Source organism: Mesitornis unicolor, unplaced genomic scaffold (genome assembly GCF_000695765.1).
Source record: "Mesitornis unicolor isolate BGI_N332 unplaced genomic scaffold, ASM69576v1 scaffold2613, whole genome shotgun sequence".
NCBI lineage: Eukaryota > Metazoa > Chordata > Aves > Mesitornithiformes > Mesitornithidae > Mesitornis > Mesitornis unicolor.
The window spans coordinates 22,323-41,461 of NW_010176526.1; the positions used below are offsets into that span (position 1 = coordinate 22,323).

General features: G+C 40.7%; 1 protein-coding gene across 1 annotated transcript in view; it reads right to left on the reverse strand.

The window, feature by feature from the left end:
- The window catches only part of IFFO2 (intermediate filament family orphan 2), a gene marked incomplete at its 5' end in the record, with an annotated part of 35,169 nt that extends 16,033 nt beyond the window's left edge, over positions 1-19,136 (reverse strand). The window contains one exon of the mRNA XM_010181754.1: positions 19,075-19,136. Within this exon, the coding sequence (XP_010180056.1) occupies positions 19,075-19,136 (62 nt within the window). The remainder of the gene's footprint in view (positions 1-19,074) is intronic.
- Positions 19,137-19,139: the final 3 nt, after the last annotated feature.

Genomic DNA, 19,139 nt, shown 5'->3' on the forward strand with positions numbered 1-19,139 from the left:
GTGGTGGTTTGGGATAAGAAAACATCATGTTCAAGACTTTCTGGACAGATGTGAAGAAACTTTTATGATACTTAAATTCTGCCACAGCATCAGTCTCAATTTAACCATTTGCCAGATATCAAGTGGTGTTTCTTGAATGAGAGAAGAACCTGCATCTGCAATCTCACTAAACCATTCCTGATGCAGGAAGGCAGTCTAGGATTGTAAATATGAACAGCCATCTGCATGTTTTCATGCAGCGCAAAAGAACTGGACCATGCAACATGGATTTCATTTTAAGAAAACCTCTACGAAGTCTTCTTTATTTTGTTAAGAAAAAAATTTAAAAAAGAAGTAGCAATGCACCATTCTTTCTGCTTTTAGAATCCTTGCTTAAGAGATCATTTTCCTACCTAGTCCTAGTTTAGCACTGAATTATATCTAAGGTCATTAAGCAATTCGCTTATTTACAAATACTGCCTCTTGTTTAAGAGAGTATTTTTAAGATGCTGTAATATAGGGATTCTCCCAGATTATCCCAAGCACAGACCATTTTGATCCCGCATACCCTGACTTGTTATTGAAGCAAATTAAATGTTAGTTGATGGGCTCCATGTAAAACGTATTAATTTAATGTGAATGTCTGATTCCATTAAAGCCTGGCTGTGACACAACAGCAGCAGCACTCTTGAATGAAGTAATCTGTTGCTTACACCAGGCAACAAACATTCCCTCCACAGAACCACAGATCTCTCTGCTAGAAGTCGGTCACTGCAGCATCGGATTTCCCAGAGCAATGGAGGAGTCTGTACCCTTGAACCTGTAGTAATGGTCTGGATGATACAGGTAAATTCACGGCATAGTAGTACTTGTACCCTTCACAGTGTTAACACTTGGATGTCTTATAAGGAAAGGTTAATATTAAAGTCCTATTCTAGACTTGTGCTCTACTTAAAACAGAATAGAGGCCTTTGAACAACAGCAATTGCTTGTGAAGAGAATTACTAAAAGAACTTACTATACAGAAAAACATTGCATAATTGCACCTCCTGATTACATTTGCCTGGGAAGATGCTCCAGCCTGTTACTGAAACCACAATAAAAATCATCTGCAAGTTCATTTGTGTTTTGTTCTGACCACACAAGGTGTTTAAACAAAAGCCATGCATAATGTCACAAGAGTTCAACAACATCAAGTAAAAGCAAGAGCCGTGCCTGCATTCCTTTCTAAAGAAAATTATGGTGCTTTTAGTATATTAGGAGAATCCACATATAATTATGCAATATTCATAGCAACATTAAATACATTTTAAGCTACACAGCTACAAGTCATATACTCCTGCATAACTTATACCTGCAAACAACACTGCACTAAACAAAGGCCAGTTTTAAATCTAAAGTGTTCTTTGGTACTTGGATAAGCTTCGGACTTCTCCTTTGGTACTGCACCCAGCCCCAAACATGGAAGTCCACTAAGACACACACAAGATACTATATTCAAAAGGCCTAACACAGTGGGTAAAGCTGCTGTTGGGTGTTTCTACACTCTTTTATACAACTTCCTGGCAGAGAAAGCACCTAAGATTGAACACCTGTAAAAGTGCAAATTATGAACTTCAGTTATTTTCAAACTCATAGCTAACCAAGTGAGTAAGTAAAATAGCCTTTAAAGTCTTCCATTTACCAATGTATCCAAGGCCACTCATGATGGTAGTCTATTTCCACATCACATAGTAGCAAACTCACTTGAAATAATATTGCTTTAAAATAAATAATGATTTCCCCTCCCCACTGTAGGTAGATTGAGAAATAGGGTAAAACAAATGAATTCATCAAGCTCACTGCTGCCCAGCTTTCAGTTTAAGTAAGGCCAAATTCAAGGAACCATCTGCCCCAACTGTCCAACTGCTCTTGGCTGAAGAACTTCGATTCAGCTTGCTCCTTGCTTCCCCATGTACCACCCACTCTTTGCATCTCTAAACCCGTACCATGTTCTCCTGAAGAGAAAGATCAGGCCCAGGACAACATAGCTCAAACCTGCCTACCACTGACCTGCCTATTCTGCAGCTGCTAATTATTTTAAATATGGTTAAACCTGTGAGAAGTGTTCAAAACCGCAACTCCCACCAGCAATGGCCAGAAGTACACCCTTCTGAACTGAACTGGGTAAGGTAAACACTTTTTAGTGTTTCATGCAAGCTCATGCATCTTTACATCTCTGCTCTTCCTGTTCATCTCAGGCAGATGGAAATCATAACCACTTTGGAGGAACAGAGCCTTTACAGTTTAAGGAAGAAAACCACAAAAGACCTCTGCCTAGTCAACCTTTGTAAATAAAGTATCCATATTCTAGAATCAGATCATAATTAAAAATCACATTTTATCACTAGTGTCCCCCTCATGTTAAACCATTGCACTGATCACAGGAACACAACCATTTCCTGCAGCCTGCAGAGAAACCATTTCTGGCTAGTCATAAACCGTTCCGGCTGATAAGATACCATCAGAATGTGAGCTCTCGGAGCAAGGCTTATGATGTAATTCGTGATATGATAGCTAATACATAAGGTAAACTAAACACTGCTTTCTGTTTCCTGCTCTTATGTTTGCCAGTGTGTCAAGACAGATTTACAAATTTGTGCCAAATCTGTCCCAGCAACCACAAACACAAGAAATAACAGATCAAGCTGCACTGACTTCTCAGCACAGAGTGGTGGGCACTGACAGGCAGCAGCAGCGTGTCGCAGGCAGAATTATCACTGGTTGTATTCCCCTCAGCACCAGCAACTTAAATTCATTTTTCACCCCTGTCAAAATTTTCATGACAGTGTTTACAACCCCTGAACAAATATACGTCTCTTAAGCATGAACAAATAATTCTGCAGTGTGGATCTATTGCAGTTTTTGACAGCTGAAATGCAGCTTTTTTGCTCAGTACAGCAGACCCCAGGGAAGGGGAGGGGGATTTGTTCAGTAACATGAGAAAGCGAGGACTGCCTGCCTTCCATTTTCCAGTAAGCTTAGCAGTGACTGAAGCTAGCCCAGATCTATTTCTAACAAAAGAGCCTTGTGAAAAAAGCAACTCGGGCAAATGCAAAGCCTACAAGTTTGGCCTGTGGGCTTGTTTTGGGGGTTTAAGGATTTACTCTGTGCAATAAAGGAAAAGCAGCCAAGAGATCAAGGTAGGGACAAAACAGTCAACAATTAGAAAAATTCCAATAGTTCAAGAGTAGACAAAGACTTAAGAAGTGGGGAGGGGGAAAACGTGCAACACAGAAGAGGAACTGCTCCAAAGCCTGCCTCTAGGAATTTCCCACTTCAAAAGGGAAATGTTACGATGAACTTTAAACTTCCAGTTACTGAGAGCAGCCCTTAATTTTACTGAGACAGCCTTGCAGCTATCAGAAACACATCACAGACGTGAGCTGCCAAACAAACTAGATTAGATATCAACTTCTAGCAAGATGTTCTTTGCCATTAAGACAGACAAGCATTACTCTCTAGGCCAATAGGACGCTCAGCTTCTACAATCAGTCAGAATTCAGCAGACTGCCGGGGAGTGGGACCTTCCAGTGCCACGTCTCTGTGCCCCCAAGGTACCTGCAGTGACATTTTATTCTGAAAGGAAATGTCAGACAGTTAGCTTGGCAAGTCAGCTCCAGGATACGATATAGCCACGCATGGCACAGTAAATGTGATTAGGTCTAACTATGAAACATCTGATAAGATTTATACCCAAACACCCATTTGACATAGATCAATACAGCCTGACACTTTTGGCAAGATGAGAATCAAGAGCACTGCATTTTGGGCTTTTTTTTAGCTCAACTACGCAGAATTAAGTCATCTTTGTAAATACTTTATTGTAGCCTAGGTAGCTACTACATCAGCCCTCCTAGGACAACACTCAGATTCTCAGTTGTCTTCCCCTGTATGAATTAAGTCCAAGGCATTTCCCCCATTTTGTAGGTATTTCCGCTTTTTCTTTTCCTTTCTCTCTCTATTTCTATTAACAATCAAAAGGAAATTAAGGAAGATGGACACATCCTGATTTCACCATATTGGAGGACAGCATCATATTTCCAAGGCTGTTTCTCACGGTGAGAGCACTCATTGTGCCAGCAACCCACTGACTAGCACAGTAACAAAAAGAGGAAAAGGCAAACTCGAGCAACTAATACAACTGGGAAGAAATCCCAATTCTACAAACATCACACCAGCAGTCTCAAAAGCCATAGTACTATAGTCTCAGTTTTAGCTCATAAATGAGTCCAGGTTCGTATCAGTTCTGTAAAATTAAACTGTTTTCTAGAAAATAGAAACACTACACTCATTGCTATACATGAATATGGCAAAGGCTTATCTCCTTTGCCACTGAAGTCTCCGGAAGAGCTCTGCGTACTCCAGGCCTGCAGAAGACAACTGCAAGCGCAGCTTATGAAACAGCCAAGGCAAAGAACATTACATTCCTGTAAAACTGTTGTCGTAACTGCAGATAAAGTAATTACTCTGACTCATTTTGAAACAGGTAATCTGAAAGGCACAGGATTACAGCACTGTATAGTGCTGCTAGCTACAAGTTAATTATCAAATGCTGAATTCCCATGTAAGGAAATCTCTAGCAAACATAAGTACTACAAAACCTCATGCATTAAAGACAGCCGATCGCATACACACAATTGTTTTACAACTCTGCCTATCAACAAGCCGCAATTTTATGATGTTTAGGATGTCAAGCATTCAGGTGTTTTGTCCTAACACTTTGGCACAGTATACATATAAATAGCTGTAAAATTCAACCAAGTAAACTCCTGACTAATGACCATCCTCTTTGAAGAAAACACTTCTGAAATACAGTGACCGACGCTATAAAACTAAAAGTGAAGGACAAAGAATAGAGACTATGAGCCTGAATAAAATTAATTACTTTTTTGGGGTTTTATTTCCCGTAAAAGTAAAAAAGCTGCCCATTATCCTCTATTCCTTCTGAGCTGCTGTGTGTTTATCTTCCCACCTCTGGTATGACAGGGGGGGTTAAATTTCATTATGTGGGTCTGACAGATATGTCCAAGTGTCTCTGAACAAATGAGAAGCAGAAGTTGGACATCTTGAAGTCGTTTTTTTGCTAACCCTGCAATAGCAGGGCAGGAAACAGTAGCCCATCCAGTGCTTTTAAATTACATTGCAATTATTGCATACACTATTCATCATCTCACATTTTTTTGGTCAACATACAGAAATAGCCCGGTACGAGTGCTAATGTGAGAAACTTGTAGAATTGTGATCTCCTGGACTGAAGAGGTCAAAACAAGCTTTCAGAGACCCTGCGCAGACAAAGGGGAGCCTGCACAAGGAGTCTGAACTGGGGAACACAGCGTGCCATTATCCTGGTGTCCCAGTAAAGCCACGTGATGCCTTTGGACAGCTCATCCCCAACATCCACATCATTACTGAAATAAATACAGGTTACACTAAAACAGAACAGAGTGAGAAAAATGTCTTCTGCAAATTGGAAGTTGGGCTGTTTATAAGGGAGTTACCAACAATACTGCAGTGCTTGGTTTCAGCAACGAAACTGCACAATGAAAAGGGATTATTATAACTGACTCATGTAATAATCACAGAAAAATCCATCCATTGTTTAGGGAAACTTAAAAATTGCTTAATGCTCTTAATTTAATCAAATGTATTTAAACAGCAGAAGATAGGCACCAGCATGCCTGTCCCAGAATCTGAAGCTTCACTGTCTTAAAAGAAAAAAAAAAAAGTAATTAAAAAAAAAAATAAATCCAGTCTTATTCCAGGCCTTCAATACAGTTTTAACAGTTTGCTAAGATGCAAGACTTGAGTAGTCTAGAAATACACAAGTACTTTACAAAAAACCTCCATGCCATTAAAAACTACACACTAGGTAATGTTAAGCAAATATTTGTAATAAATAAAAGCTCTCTGCAGCCTGCCACCAAGTATGACTTTCAACTCCTGGCCTCCATGCTAAATATTTAACTAGTGATCTGCCCTTGATACACTGTGGTTTCTAAAGCAGAGGGGCCCCCATCCTGTTTCTGTTCTCTCTAGCACATTCACTTCCAACTCTTAGCTCTTTACCTCAACTTCAGCTCATTAATTTTAGAGCAGTAATATAAAAAACACCTGATAATTAATCTAACAAGTCAGTAAAAGTATTACTAGCACACATGACCACGTCAAACTTTGACATAACTTGTTCCATAAGACCCATTACGTGAGACTTGAGCTGATTTTGAACGTTCTCCCTCAAGTCTTTAGTAGCACAAGAAGAATCCAGATTTTTCCACAGGCTTTTGGGCAGAAGGAGAAAGAGTAAGAAAAAGAAAGCACACAATAAAACAGATTTTAAATCTACTTATAGTCAAGAACGGTTACTGTAACAAAGGAGTGTAATTCTATATAGTTCCAGCCTTGCAGCAGCTTTAAAAAGATGTCATTGAAGCGCGCTCTAATCTACACTCCATCACCATTTTAAAAATACATTTGTATTTCCATGGTGCTCAGGACATTTGACTTGTAATTTCTCGCCTCCTACTGCTGCTGAGGACTCTCAGCAAAATGCAGACACCTTGCCAAAAGTCTGGCAGCTGAGGAGACAAGTAGTTACAGAAGAGATTTAAAGCCATAATAAGATCTAATGCTAAGCTGTCGGAAAGTACAGGCAAACTTCTGTGGCATGAATTTCCTTTCTATTTTCTATAAACACCTAATGAAAGCTTTCATGAATGTCCTCTTGGAGGCTGCCAAGTTAAAATAGTGCATTATCTCAGCTGATGCACATGACTACATGGAAGATTCTTACATCATAGCTTCTAAGAGAAGCAATCTAGCAGGCTTTTAACTACAGGAAATTTTTCCCATGTAGGGTGAGGATTATTTCTTTTCAGAACTGCCTTATGACTTCATGACAATCTGCTATGAAGAGGAAATCCTGGATGTTTTGAGCATTGCCGCTGCCCTCTCCGGACGGAGCAGGGATTTTCTAGCACTGGAACTCTAGCACTCACATTGGGTCTGTGGGCTTCAAGTTGAGTTCCACCAAACAGATCCCCAGCTAAATCTCTTGGGAAGAAGGGTTTGCATAATAAATCAGAATGAAGCCCAGTGTTACTCTGGAGAGCAAACCAAGGATGTCTGCCGGATTTCCACAGTTAACAGCTAAAAGAAAAATCCCAGTTAAACCGATAGCCTTCTGAAGAACTGCTTTCAGGAATATAACAGCCTAAACAGCATGTGCTGCATTTGGGCTAGCTAGTGACCTTAAAAAAAAAGAAATACGTCATTGGCACAGCACAGAATGATCAGAGACAGCACCATTTCCAACACCTACTGTAATCTACTAACACATAAACCTCACCCCCTTTTCAACAGAAATTCCCCATCTTCTTGCATTTCAGTATTCATACAAGTCAACCATTTTGGGGAAAAACGGATTCATTTTTGTAAAGAAATACTGAACTGTGTCATTAAATGTATAACTAGCTAAGCTCAGCTGTTAGAACGTAACCTGTCCTAAATTCAAACCACTGGTATTTTAATATCCTCTCTCATAAAAGATCTTCATTTGACTTACAGATTTCAAAAGAAAATGCTTTCTGTACACAGCGATTCCCTTTGCTAGCCCTGTTGTAACCACCCTGCTGTTATCACCTCCAACTAATTTCAATAGGCTTCGAGATAAGACCAAGTGATAATAGCTCGGGATTACTCTTCCGTGGAAAAGAACCAGAGATCCTACAGGAAAGTATCACCACAACATTCTCATTCAGTTCTGCAGTGCCTCAGCCTGAATGTCGAGAATAATTGTAAGCTGCAGCTGAAATGTTCACAGCTCTCCTTGCCTTGTCTTTAGGTTTATCTCCCTCTGCCTTCCCTCCACTTCCTTTAAGAACCAGCCTCAAAACTGAGAGCTAGAGGTCATCTTAATCTCTGCCCCAATATGAAATTCTTTTACTGAACTTACTAAAGATAAAGTAAACTGTTTATTAAAATAATGCTTATCTGCCTTCAAGAGTCAGGAAGGCAGGTGGGATGCATACCTAGTGTGCAGCAAAGTTCCCAAATAATGCTCCTATACATCCATTATCTTCTCTACATTCTAAGAGCTTTATTACCTTTGTAGAGGTAAATATAGTTAAGTGTAGCTTTTATATGCAGTATCAGAATTCTCAGAACAAGTATTAACAAAGGGCAAGAAAGAAACTGCTCTTCAAAGGCTCCTACGACACTTGAGGAAATAACACGGTACTTCCCACATGGTCCTTCAAGTAATGTTAAGAATGATCACTCTGTTTAAGCTGCTTTAATCACTTCTAGCACAATGGGCAGATTAATATAGTTTAGTATTTCTAGTTAATTATGGTGACTAGCCTTTACAGAATTACCATTAAACCACAGTACCATGCCATTTAGACGGAAGCGAATTAATAAAGATGACAGCTAGGAGGACATAAAATTCCAGATTAGGCATTTAAAAATATTTGTACAAAGGCAGATCAGTCTTAAATTCACACAAACATAATAGTTGTTTTTTCTGTCTTGGTTACATAAATTCCCAAGAACATAATTGTTTAGTACTTGAATTCACAGGCAAACAATGAAAAAAACCTTGATGAACACTGTCCCACACTGGAACACCCTCAACAATTTTAGTCCCAGCCCTACTGAAGCCTCATCTGGTCTCTGGAAGGCAGCACGCACAGTTTGCCTACTGCTGCAAAGTTGCTTTTGTGAAGTTTTCACAAATTAAAACCAATTTTAAGGCAGTCTGACAGAATGCAAGTTGTTATTAGTGTGGGGGGTATAAACTACTGGCAGTGCTAACTCTGTGCTATGTAGGAGGGGAAGAGACGTACTGGAACTCTTCTGCTGTTCAAACTTGGTTTTAATGCAGAAGGCCAGTGAAAAGGAATGGAGTGACTGAGACCATGACCTCATTCCCCTGCCTTTCGACTGCCCTGCAATTACAGGAGAATTAGGCTGAGTCATGGACCCAAACTCCACCTAAATCAAAGCCCACTCGAGGAATGAGCCACGCTAGCTCACCATGGGAAATAAATCCCTGCCCATGGGTCTAGAGACATATCTCACTGTGGATTTTAGAAGAGAAAAATCAAACAGTAATTAATGCTTCACTGAACACTGGAGAAAGACTGTACGTCTGAAAATAGGATGACACTTCTTTCAGAGCTGCAACAAAATGACAGCAGCTCAGTGCACCAACAACTCGTTCACAGTACCCACAGCAATATGGCCTACCTTGACACGACAACTGTAAGGCTCCTATGGTCTCTTACATAAAATAAGAAGTAGAGAAGACAGTAAATTCCTTCCAGCCATTGAAACTTAACAGGGAAGAGTCTGACTGCGTTGCATATAAATGGAGAGAAGGATCTAATGCCCAAAAGGGAAGAGAAGCTATGAAGGAAAATGGGTTTATTGCAGATTCATCACAAGCTGCCACCAGGAGCTTGCTGTCCTTCAGGGATAGTTATCACAAAATGAGCTTACTTACATAGCCATTCTTGAAAGGATAACATTCTGTACAGCATCTCTGCACGTGGGAGTTCATTCCCAGGGTCACTTTGTCCCTTTTAACAAGAAAAGCTGGTCTCCCACTGACAACCGGCAGTTCTACACTCTGGTAAAGAATACAGATTAGTGGAAAAACATTTTCCAGGGAATTAAGGAGATCTTAAGGGCTTTGCACTTCCTTTTTCTCCCTTTCTTTAAACAAATGAACAAACAAAAAAAAAGGGGGGAGGTTTCAAAATTGTGTGGATGACAGAAACAGCTAAAAGTGAGGTGCTTCTGGTATAGCTATTGGGAAAAAAATCTGTAGAAGAGTTAGGAACAGAATCCAGACTGCTCAATGCTTCATCATATGGTCAATGTCTTATCGAAATATTTAGAGGGGGAATAGGGGTTTTTTTCGGTACTTACAAGGGGTGTATTTTCTTTGAACCCTTAAAATATTCCCATTGCGACTCCATATTAATGCACCCATGCCGTTCTATGTCAAATTGCACTAATACTTAGTATTTTTGTTAACTAGATTTGACTTACCAGAACTTGCCTGCTATGACTGAACAGACATAGGCCTGCTAAATTTAAATTCTGTTCCATGTATCAGAGAAAGCTTCATTTAAAAAAAAAAAAAGACAACTTAGTTCTATTTTCTCCCCTCAGAGACACGAGGCCAAATTATACCTGTAAGAAACCACAGACAGAAATACATTCTCCATTGAAACCACTGGTTAGGAATAAATACTGAACCAGGATCCCTTTGATCTCTAATTCCAGCATAAGTCACTGGGTGGACTAAACACAACATATTTAAGGGTAAAAGGGGATCCAGTCCTATTACACATCACCACTTCCTTCAACATCTCTGTTCTCTGTGTTAATGAGATACTGTAAATTAGTACATTTTCTTGCCCACATGAAGAGGACTAAGTTAATTCTTCCCTGGCATTCCTCATTTTCATAGGGAGTCTGCAAACCATCATGTCTTTCAACCACCATTGATCTCTGGTTACATATACAAACCCCTCATACATTTCAAAGCAAACAAAACTGGGTTTGTAATGTAGTGGCACACCTGTGTACTGATAACCCTACAATCCAGAACTTTATCTGAGGTTCATCTGTTCACAAAGGCTTTATAATTTCTATTCGGATATGTGAAACCATTTAAGACTGGGAGATCAAAGCATTTGGCTTGTCCACTGCACCAAGAGATTTATGAAGTTACATTGAACTGAGGCTCAGGCTCTAACACCAAGTTTTTGTTTCGATTGTATTTCAGTGCAAATTCAGAATAAATCCACTGAAATTAGCATCAGATTGAAAAATTAAATTTTGAACCTCATTACAAACGGTAGCAATGCAAGCCATCCGTTTGATCACACGGAGTGAAAATCTTCCTGTAAATCAATGCACATTGGTGGTTTCCACACAGAAAAAGACAAAAAAGGGACAACTGAACAACTCTCCAGTAAGAACAAGCTCCCAAACACAGCAGTGGGCTTATTTTTGAAGCCGTGCCACAGAAAGCAGACGTGACTAGGTTCAGTCCCAAGATCTACTTGGAAGAAGATTCAAATTAACAATCTTTTGAGGGGAGCAGGATACACTGAGCCCAGCAGAACGCTTCCAAATTGAGTCCAGTAACCATCAAGTCACGTGTCGATGAGTTATAGAGTGTGGAAATGCTTGAACAAAAGGCTGAAGAAGTGCATCATCTGTGATTCACTTTCACACAGTAACAATGCAACCAGTCCATGTTGTGTCATTAACAAGCAGGACGCATCATTAATGGGCACAGAGCACCATTCTCTCCCAGCTCTCTTGATGCTCTTGTTATTGAAGTAGATCCAGAGGCAGAGTTGATGTCATTTTTGTACATGGATCAACACCCCTCTCAGCAAATAAAACAGAAGATAACTATTCCCACACATTTTAAGTCTTTTAAACAAATGCTACCAATTTCAGTTCTACCAGGCTTTTAAAAACAAGCAATCATGGTAAAAGTTTACGTCTCCCTTTCTGCAGCACTACTAGAAGCCACCGAATCATTTTCCCAAACATCTCGCAGGACCTGTGCAACGCAGGTACCACACCAGCAGGCACTGTTATATCAACTTAGCTTTTTTGAAACCTACTCTGAAGCAGAAAGATCTGGTAAAAACTGGTTCTAGACTATGCAACAGCCAGGGATTACGAAACACCATACGCATTACTTATTTCTTTGCCATCAAAACAAAATTCCCCCCTTCTTAATCAGGAGGCATGGGCATCTCTAGGTCAGCAGCTACAGTCATACACCTCTAACCCCAAACTGAAGCATATCAACAAGATATTTTAAATTCAGTAAACTTTGGTATGTCCAAGCTATCACCATATCACAATGGTCTTATTTTTGATCCCTATTCTAAACATATAATAAAGTGATTCTGTGATTCCTTCACTTCAGATGCAATTTCTTTGGCATCAAAACTAAATTCCCCCCTCCTAAATGACTCCTTCTTAATCAGGAGGCATGGGCATCTCTAGGTCAGCAGCTACAGTCATACACCTCTAACCCCAAACTGAAGCATATCAACAAGATATTTTAAATTCAGTAAACTTTGGTATGTCCAAGCTATCACCATATCACAATGGTCTTATTTTTGATCCCTATTCTAAACATATAATAAAGTGATTCTGTGATTCCTTCACTTCAGATGCAAGGATGGGAGGTACACGCACAGAAACTTGAGAGAAATGCGACCGGGTAATACTAGCATGTGAAAGCAGCTGGAAAGCACTCGTACAAAGCCTAACCAGAGACAGTAAAATGTAGAAACTACCCCACAGAAGCGAGACATACGGTGGGGTAGAGCAGAACGGAGTTTGAAATCTGCTTTAAAAGCACAGCTGTGCACTGTATAATTTCCTTGCACTTTGTTTACTAAGTAAAATCAGTCTTGTCCCACTTATTACTTTTTATTCCTGTTCATTACTTACCAGTTCAGGGTTCTGGGAACAAGATAATTTTTAGTTCGGAGAGGTCATAAGGCTGCAGAAGAGCATCAGTTATACTAAATAGCATACTAAATAGTGTTAAATTCTGATTTTTTTTCTTAAAAAGGACCAAACAGAAAGAAATCTCTTCCTTTCCTGTACAAACAAAAAGGCTGGTCTTAAACATTAAGATGGAGACTTAAGCCCTAAAGAACAACATCCTGTGAATATTTCTAGCAGGCTGAAAAAATAAATAAATTTAGTCACAGAAAAGAATACACGGGAAGCCAACTTAAGACCTGGCAGAGCATCACCACAAAACCTTGACCACAAGAAAGCAGCTGTTGAGCTGTACGTGGGTTCAGTGCTTTCTTTAGCTACAAGCCCAGCACTCAAACTGCATTACTGCAACGAAAGCCTATGATTACAGATGACAAAGAGCTAGAAATAACTTGTTTCTGTGTTTGTTTTCACCTCAGCCCTAAATTGCAAGGGTCTTCAGAGATTATTTGGGGGGTTTTGCTCCCAGACCCACTTAATGCTTAAGCTGTGCTTTGAAAGTCTGTTTTTTCGCCTCCAGAAAGTCCAAAGCTTCCCACCGTGAGTCACGGGAAGAATCAAAAGGTAAATTCAAAATACACAGAGAAAGTCCTGTGGTTCTCCTGCAGCAGAGGAAGCTGTTCTTTGAAGAATACAGCACAGATCCTGGCCCAGGTTTCTCTGAAACTCTAACCACAACACGAAGCGGTGATTTTTCACTCCACCACATCCAATCTGGTTCATCTGTGAATTCATGTTTTTAATTAGAATTCAGAGGTAACAGTCAACCAAAGATAAAGTTCAGAATAAAGAGCTAACTCACACAGCTACGACAACTATTTCAAATCAGTCATAACATATCTTGGCTCTCCCTGGTCGCTCCCATTACAAACCAGTTTAAGTAAAGCACACACAGAGATTTCTCTCCTTAAATATTTAATGAAGTACAGCCCCAGTCCCACTGTGGAGCACTGTTAGAAAGCAGGATCAAAGGGAAACGTCCTCTTCTCCTTCCAAAACTTCTCCTACATTACTACAACCCAAAGTCCCAGTTTCTAGTCATACCACAGCAAAGAAAAAAATTAAAAAATCGGAGATTTGTTAAAGTGCTCCAGATATTCACGTCTATCGTAAATGCATGTCTTTGTAGCAGCATTTTAGAAGGAAAGATGGCATCATTTAAAGAAAAATGACACCCAAATAAACACTCTTATAGCACCTAATTTGCACAGCTCCAAGCAGTACAGCTCTCCAACCAACAATTATAAGGGATGTATGTTTTTGTTTTACAGCCAAGTTTTCTCACATTAGGCAATTCTATCCATTCTTCACAGAGAAAACACATGTCCTCCCAGTGCAAGTGAAAAAAGCCTTTTCATGACTCAGTATCAAGTTTCATCAGGGCGAGCATTTAACACAAAACTTCACATCTTATAAGGGGTACCCAAAAATCTCTAAAACCGTGTGGCTGCTTTGGAAGTGGTAAGGAACACCAAATTTCAGCGAAAAGCCACTCTGAAACATAACTACACCTTTAAAACATAAAAAGAAAAGGAGAAATACCAGAATTAAATACGTCTATTTACACAGAGACTGCATTATTACCAGCTCTGTAACCAATTGAAAGAGGGACAGAAGTCTAGCATGCTGGTCACATTCTTCTATAGGGATAAAAAAATTATTTGTTTTTGATTGGGTCTACACGTAACATTTGCATCTTGTTACCACTGATATTTTAGCTTTAAAAGTTTTCAGACATTCCTCCAGGGTTTATCTTAAGCACATTTTTATTAAGTTCCCTTTAAAAAAACGAGATCCAGTTAGTTTTGACGCGCATTGCCTTTGACAATGATAATCTTTGTCCTTTCCAGCTGCAGCAAATTTAAGATAATCTCTTTTTCAAGTGGACTTTATTAATCTTCCAAATGAAATACCATCCTGAGGTAAAACAATTATTTCCAGTTCAACCCTTAGTAACAGTTAAGCCTCCGCTGGAAAAGACAACTAACATCTGGCAGACTCAATATCTGCACCAATTAAGAACAATTTTGAAACCATAATATACAAATCTATTCAAGTGTTCAGACTAAAGCTCTCCACAGACAGATCAGCAGCCTTCTTGCAGCTAAAGGGAAAAAAAAAAAAAGCAGGGAGAAGAGGGAATGACTGCAGAAGGTTTTCACCAAGTCAGCAGACTCTGGCTGACCACACGCAGCAGCGATTTGACTGTCATAACACACAGCGATGCGCTTAGATCTTCAAGGGAGATCTCCGTGCAAGTCTGGGAGCTGAAAGGTGAGACACCTCGCCCGAAGGAGCGCCTCTCGCCAGCTCCGTGTCCTGTCCTCAGCATCGCAGCCTGACATAGTCCATAAGCACGCATTCTGACACCCTGCTTTACCAGAAGACAGATTGTCAGCACTTCAGCCTCAATTGGCAACATAACTTGAATAACTCGGAGGGGAAGCACATTTGTTTTGTAATATCTTACCTACAGAAACACCGAGCATCATCTTTCATTCGAGATGCTGAGGCCCCATTCAGCTCAGCAGCCTGAAGGACCCCAAAGCACGCACGTACCAGGGACAGGCAGTTACGTAATGACAGGCTGTGCTGGTTCCACGTCCCCGGCACTATTCACAAAGCAGATTTTTCTTCTAAAGAACCTACACAGATCACAGCAACCCAAGCTGCCTCGTAGGACAGCAGCACAGTCACATGCCTGCAATTAAATCTGTTTATCCCCCTCGGAGAGGCTGGTTACCCACGGTCAGAGGGATGGGCAGATCCAAGATTCAAACACTGGCCATTTAAAAACCCACAAAACTGTTTAACCTCACCTCAAAGGAGGCGATTTGTTTTTTCTGTCTAGAAAAAAAGACAATTCACCTCTGTGTTTCAACTTACAAAATCTCAACTTACCTCCATTTTCAGATAACTGCCCCGAAAGTATGTTTTATGGAGTTTGACTGCAAAGAAAGTGGGCAATGTCACCTTTTCTTGTTAAAAGGGTAACACCGCATAAAAAGATACAAAGGATCTGGAATCAGATCTAAGGCCAAAAGTTCTTCTAAATGTTAGCTCCGTTTGGAAAAAAAAAACCTCAAACATAAAGAAAATTTTAAGTTCATTTTTCCTATAAATCTCCTCCAACTGCTAACTCCCACAGCTGAAGTCATAATGCATAGGGTACAATTATGATCATTACTAAGAAAATATTGTAAGATTAAGACAACATGTTAAGCAGAAAAATATTCAAATTTATATACCATTTGTGTAAAATAAAATCAGCTGGGGAAGGAAAAAAAAGCAATTTTGGTCTGAAATATCTGCTGGGCTCCTTAGGGGGAACATTTCCTCATTTGTACTTCAGATACAAACAAAAACGTGGGTAAAATATGATCTAGCTGCTCTACTGACTATGCACTCTAATATTTTCTAGACCTCAGAACTCCAGTTTCTCGTGTTGGGACGTCCAAGAAAAATTATTTTGGGGAACAGAACAAAGGAACTGAACATTCCTGAGAAGCCGCCATTGGTAATCCTCAAATTTGCACAGACAAAATTTCACTGGAAAGGGCATCTTAGATGATCTTTCAGTATTATTTTTAAGGGTCGCAGTAAAGCTACCTTTAAAAGAAAGGAAACAAAAGGGATTATTTCACCTCTGAATCCCACTGTTTCATTTTTTCAATTCACAGAGTATGACATCAATGAGTTTGGGTCTTCAACAACAGACACATCACATGTGAGCTATGGCTTTGATCTGAAGCGTTCACTTGAGCAGTATTCACTGACTGGGCAATGTCATCACCTGTCTGGCGTTTCCCGGGTAGGCAAATATTTCAAACAAGAAACATTTGCAAGCAGTGCCCTTCCTGGAAAGGAAAAAAAGGCTCCATTGTTTTAGGAAATAAATGTAACGTATCACTATCTGCTTCGGCATCCTTGCGTATCGAGTCGTGGCTTATTGGCCAGGTTACAAGGCCCGAAAGTGTCCTGCTGGTTCTCCAGTTCACCAAATGGTTATTTTCTTGCTGTGAAATAACAACAGAGCATAAAGCCACGCAAACACACCTAGCAAATGTGGTGTTTCCAACACAAAGCTACCCGCACTGGAGCAGTGCCATTCCAATGGCCCACCCGCCTGCCAGGCAATGGGGCTGCCCATGGTTTTGTTTATAAACACACACACGTCTTTGCAAGATCCCAAGTCTGCGTTCGAAACTTGTGCACACTTAACTTTCCGCAGGCCCCAACAGTGCCGTAAGGAGATGGGAACAAGGCTTATTTTCCACTTGGAGTTCATTTCCCTAAATAAAACTTGATCATCAAAGGGTTCACAGCAAGATAAGCTAAACCCAAAGTGCGTATTTATATACATATACATAGACACAAACATGCCAGGACAGAGAATCCTTTCCCTGCAAAAACAAACAACAAAATATTGGTACCAATCTTTACAGGATTGCTGACAAACACTGCAAAACCCCATTAGCTCATGGTAATGAAATCAAATTGACTAATCTACTCTGACTGAGAGAATTAAATCTAAACCAGCACAGTACTACTCCGTAAGCATGCAAAAGGGTGCTCAAGGCCACCAGTGAAAAAGCCAATCTACCCCAAAAGAGTCACTTAAGAATGGCTTAAGGTGTGATGTCCATCTGATGAGTGAAGGTCACAGGAGAGTGGAATAATCATTTCAGTTACACAGGAATGAACATACCATAAGACACATTGCAGATATAGCACTAGTATGCTGATATGTATTAATCAAATTTTATTTTCAAGCATCAGGAGAAGAACCTGTTTCATGAGCAGAAAGGGTGGTAAGAGTAAGATCTGTCATAGCCTACAAAGAGGCCTCCTTCATTCCATTGAATTCATTTGGTTCATGCAGTCCCCACAAGTGTGCAAGCATTCACACCTGAATACAGGCTCTGGGGTGAAAATTTTCTGCACACAGCAAGTGGAAGCAAAACAAACAGAATCAACCCCATATCAGTAGAAAGACTGAACTTAAATGGCCCACATGTCTCCTTTCCCCTAAGAGAGAAAAAAGTAACTCAAGTATCCATTAAAAAGAAGTCTGCCCAGCTTTTGGCACCACAACCCCACACCCAACACGTATCTTTCTTAACCAAACCATCATCAAGCACAACTTCCTCTGAAGCACCACTACTTCCATCTCCTAGGTACCAACCATAACAAAAACAATCCCGTGCCACGATGACTTCTACTATCCTAGACTGAAAAAAGAAGCCAATTTCTTTTTCCATCCAGCTTCAGTAGGTGCTCCAGCCACAAAGTACAGAGTAATCAAGGCACACAAGCTTTAAGACTATGCACTGAAATGAGACAGTACTTTAGTTAACGAACAGGCCAGAAATTGCTACTTGAACAGATACATTTGCCTATAAAACCTCTCTAAACCAAGCTAATTCACAAGAGGTCTTTTATAAAAGCTGATGACCAGAGGTATGCAAAGAGCTCACTGCAGTCCTGATTCCCTGGACAGAAGAAATTCAGCTACGCTTCACAGGCCACAGAGCCGGGAAACGCCGGCTGCCTCAAAAAAACCCAAGAAAGGACTGAATTTGTTCCGCACAAAATAAAAAAATACAAGGCTGGGAAAAGGAAAAAACACATTTTAAGCCTAAAGATGACCAAACTCCAAAACGGGAGTGCCCACACCAGCCCCAGAGGACAGGCAGCTCCTCAGACAATGCAGGAATCACCCTGCAGAATCCCAACTACCTTTTTTTTTTCCTCCCCTGGCCTCCATCTCTGCCACAGCTACACTGAGCAGGCAAATACAGCAAACCAGAAGGAACGCTGTCCATCACGGCAGGGAAAACACCAGTGAAAAACCCACGGCTTCCCAACAGGCTGGGAGAAGCCTTCAGATTACCAGGGTTTACAAAGGCTGCCGTGAGGGCTTTTGTTTTGACTAATTCAGAGGAACATCTTGGAGTGCAAACCTTCCCCTGCAGTATTTGCAACCCAAATATTGCAGCACTGAGCTAATTTCAGAGCTGGCACACAAAATCGACTACTGGAGTGATCAGATCAGAAAATGAAGGCAAGCTAAATTTAGGAGTAACTATGCAATGCAGTATTAATAACAGATTAATTCCATTCTCCAAAAAGGAGTTTTTTTACCTTTTTTTTTTTTTCTAAAAGTCAAGCTGACAATACTCCTTTCAAGCCTAAGGCCTCCCAGGGAAGGACTCTATAATTTTCTCGATGTGAAGTCGAGATGCAAACCCCACCACCCCCCTCCCGGAGGCAGAGTCTTCCCCAAACCCATGGGAGCATCCTGCGAGCATCCTCCCCAGGGAGGGAGCCCAGGGGTGGGGGGAGGCATGTTCCCACGTCCTCAAGGGCCTCCCCACACACCCCAAATCCTTCCTTCCGCCCCAGGGAGGGACTCGCCCGTTTCCCCGCACTGCAGGAGCCAGCGGCCCGCATCCCCCCCGCCCTCTCCCGCAGGCTCATGGTCCCCCCCCAGCCGCTCACTTTCTCTTGTACTCATCCCGCTCCCGCTTGACTTTGGCCAGCACGTTGTAAAGGGCGCGGATCTC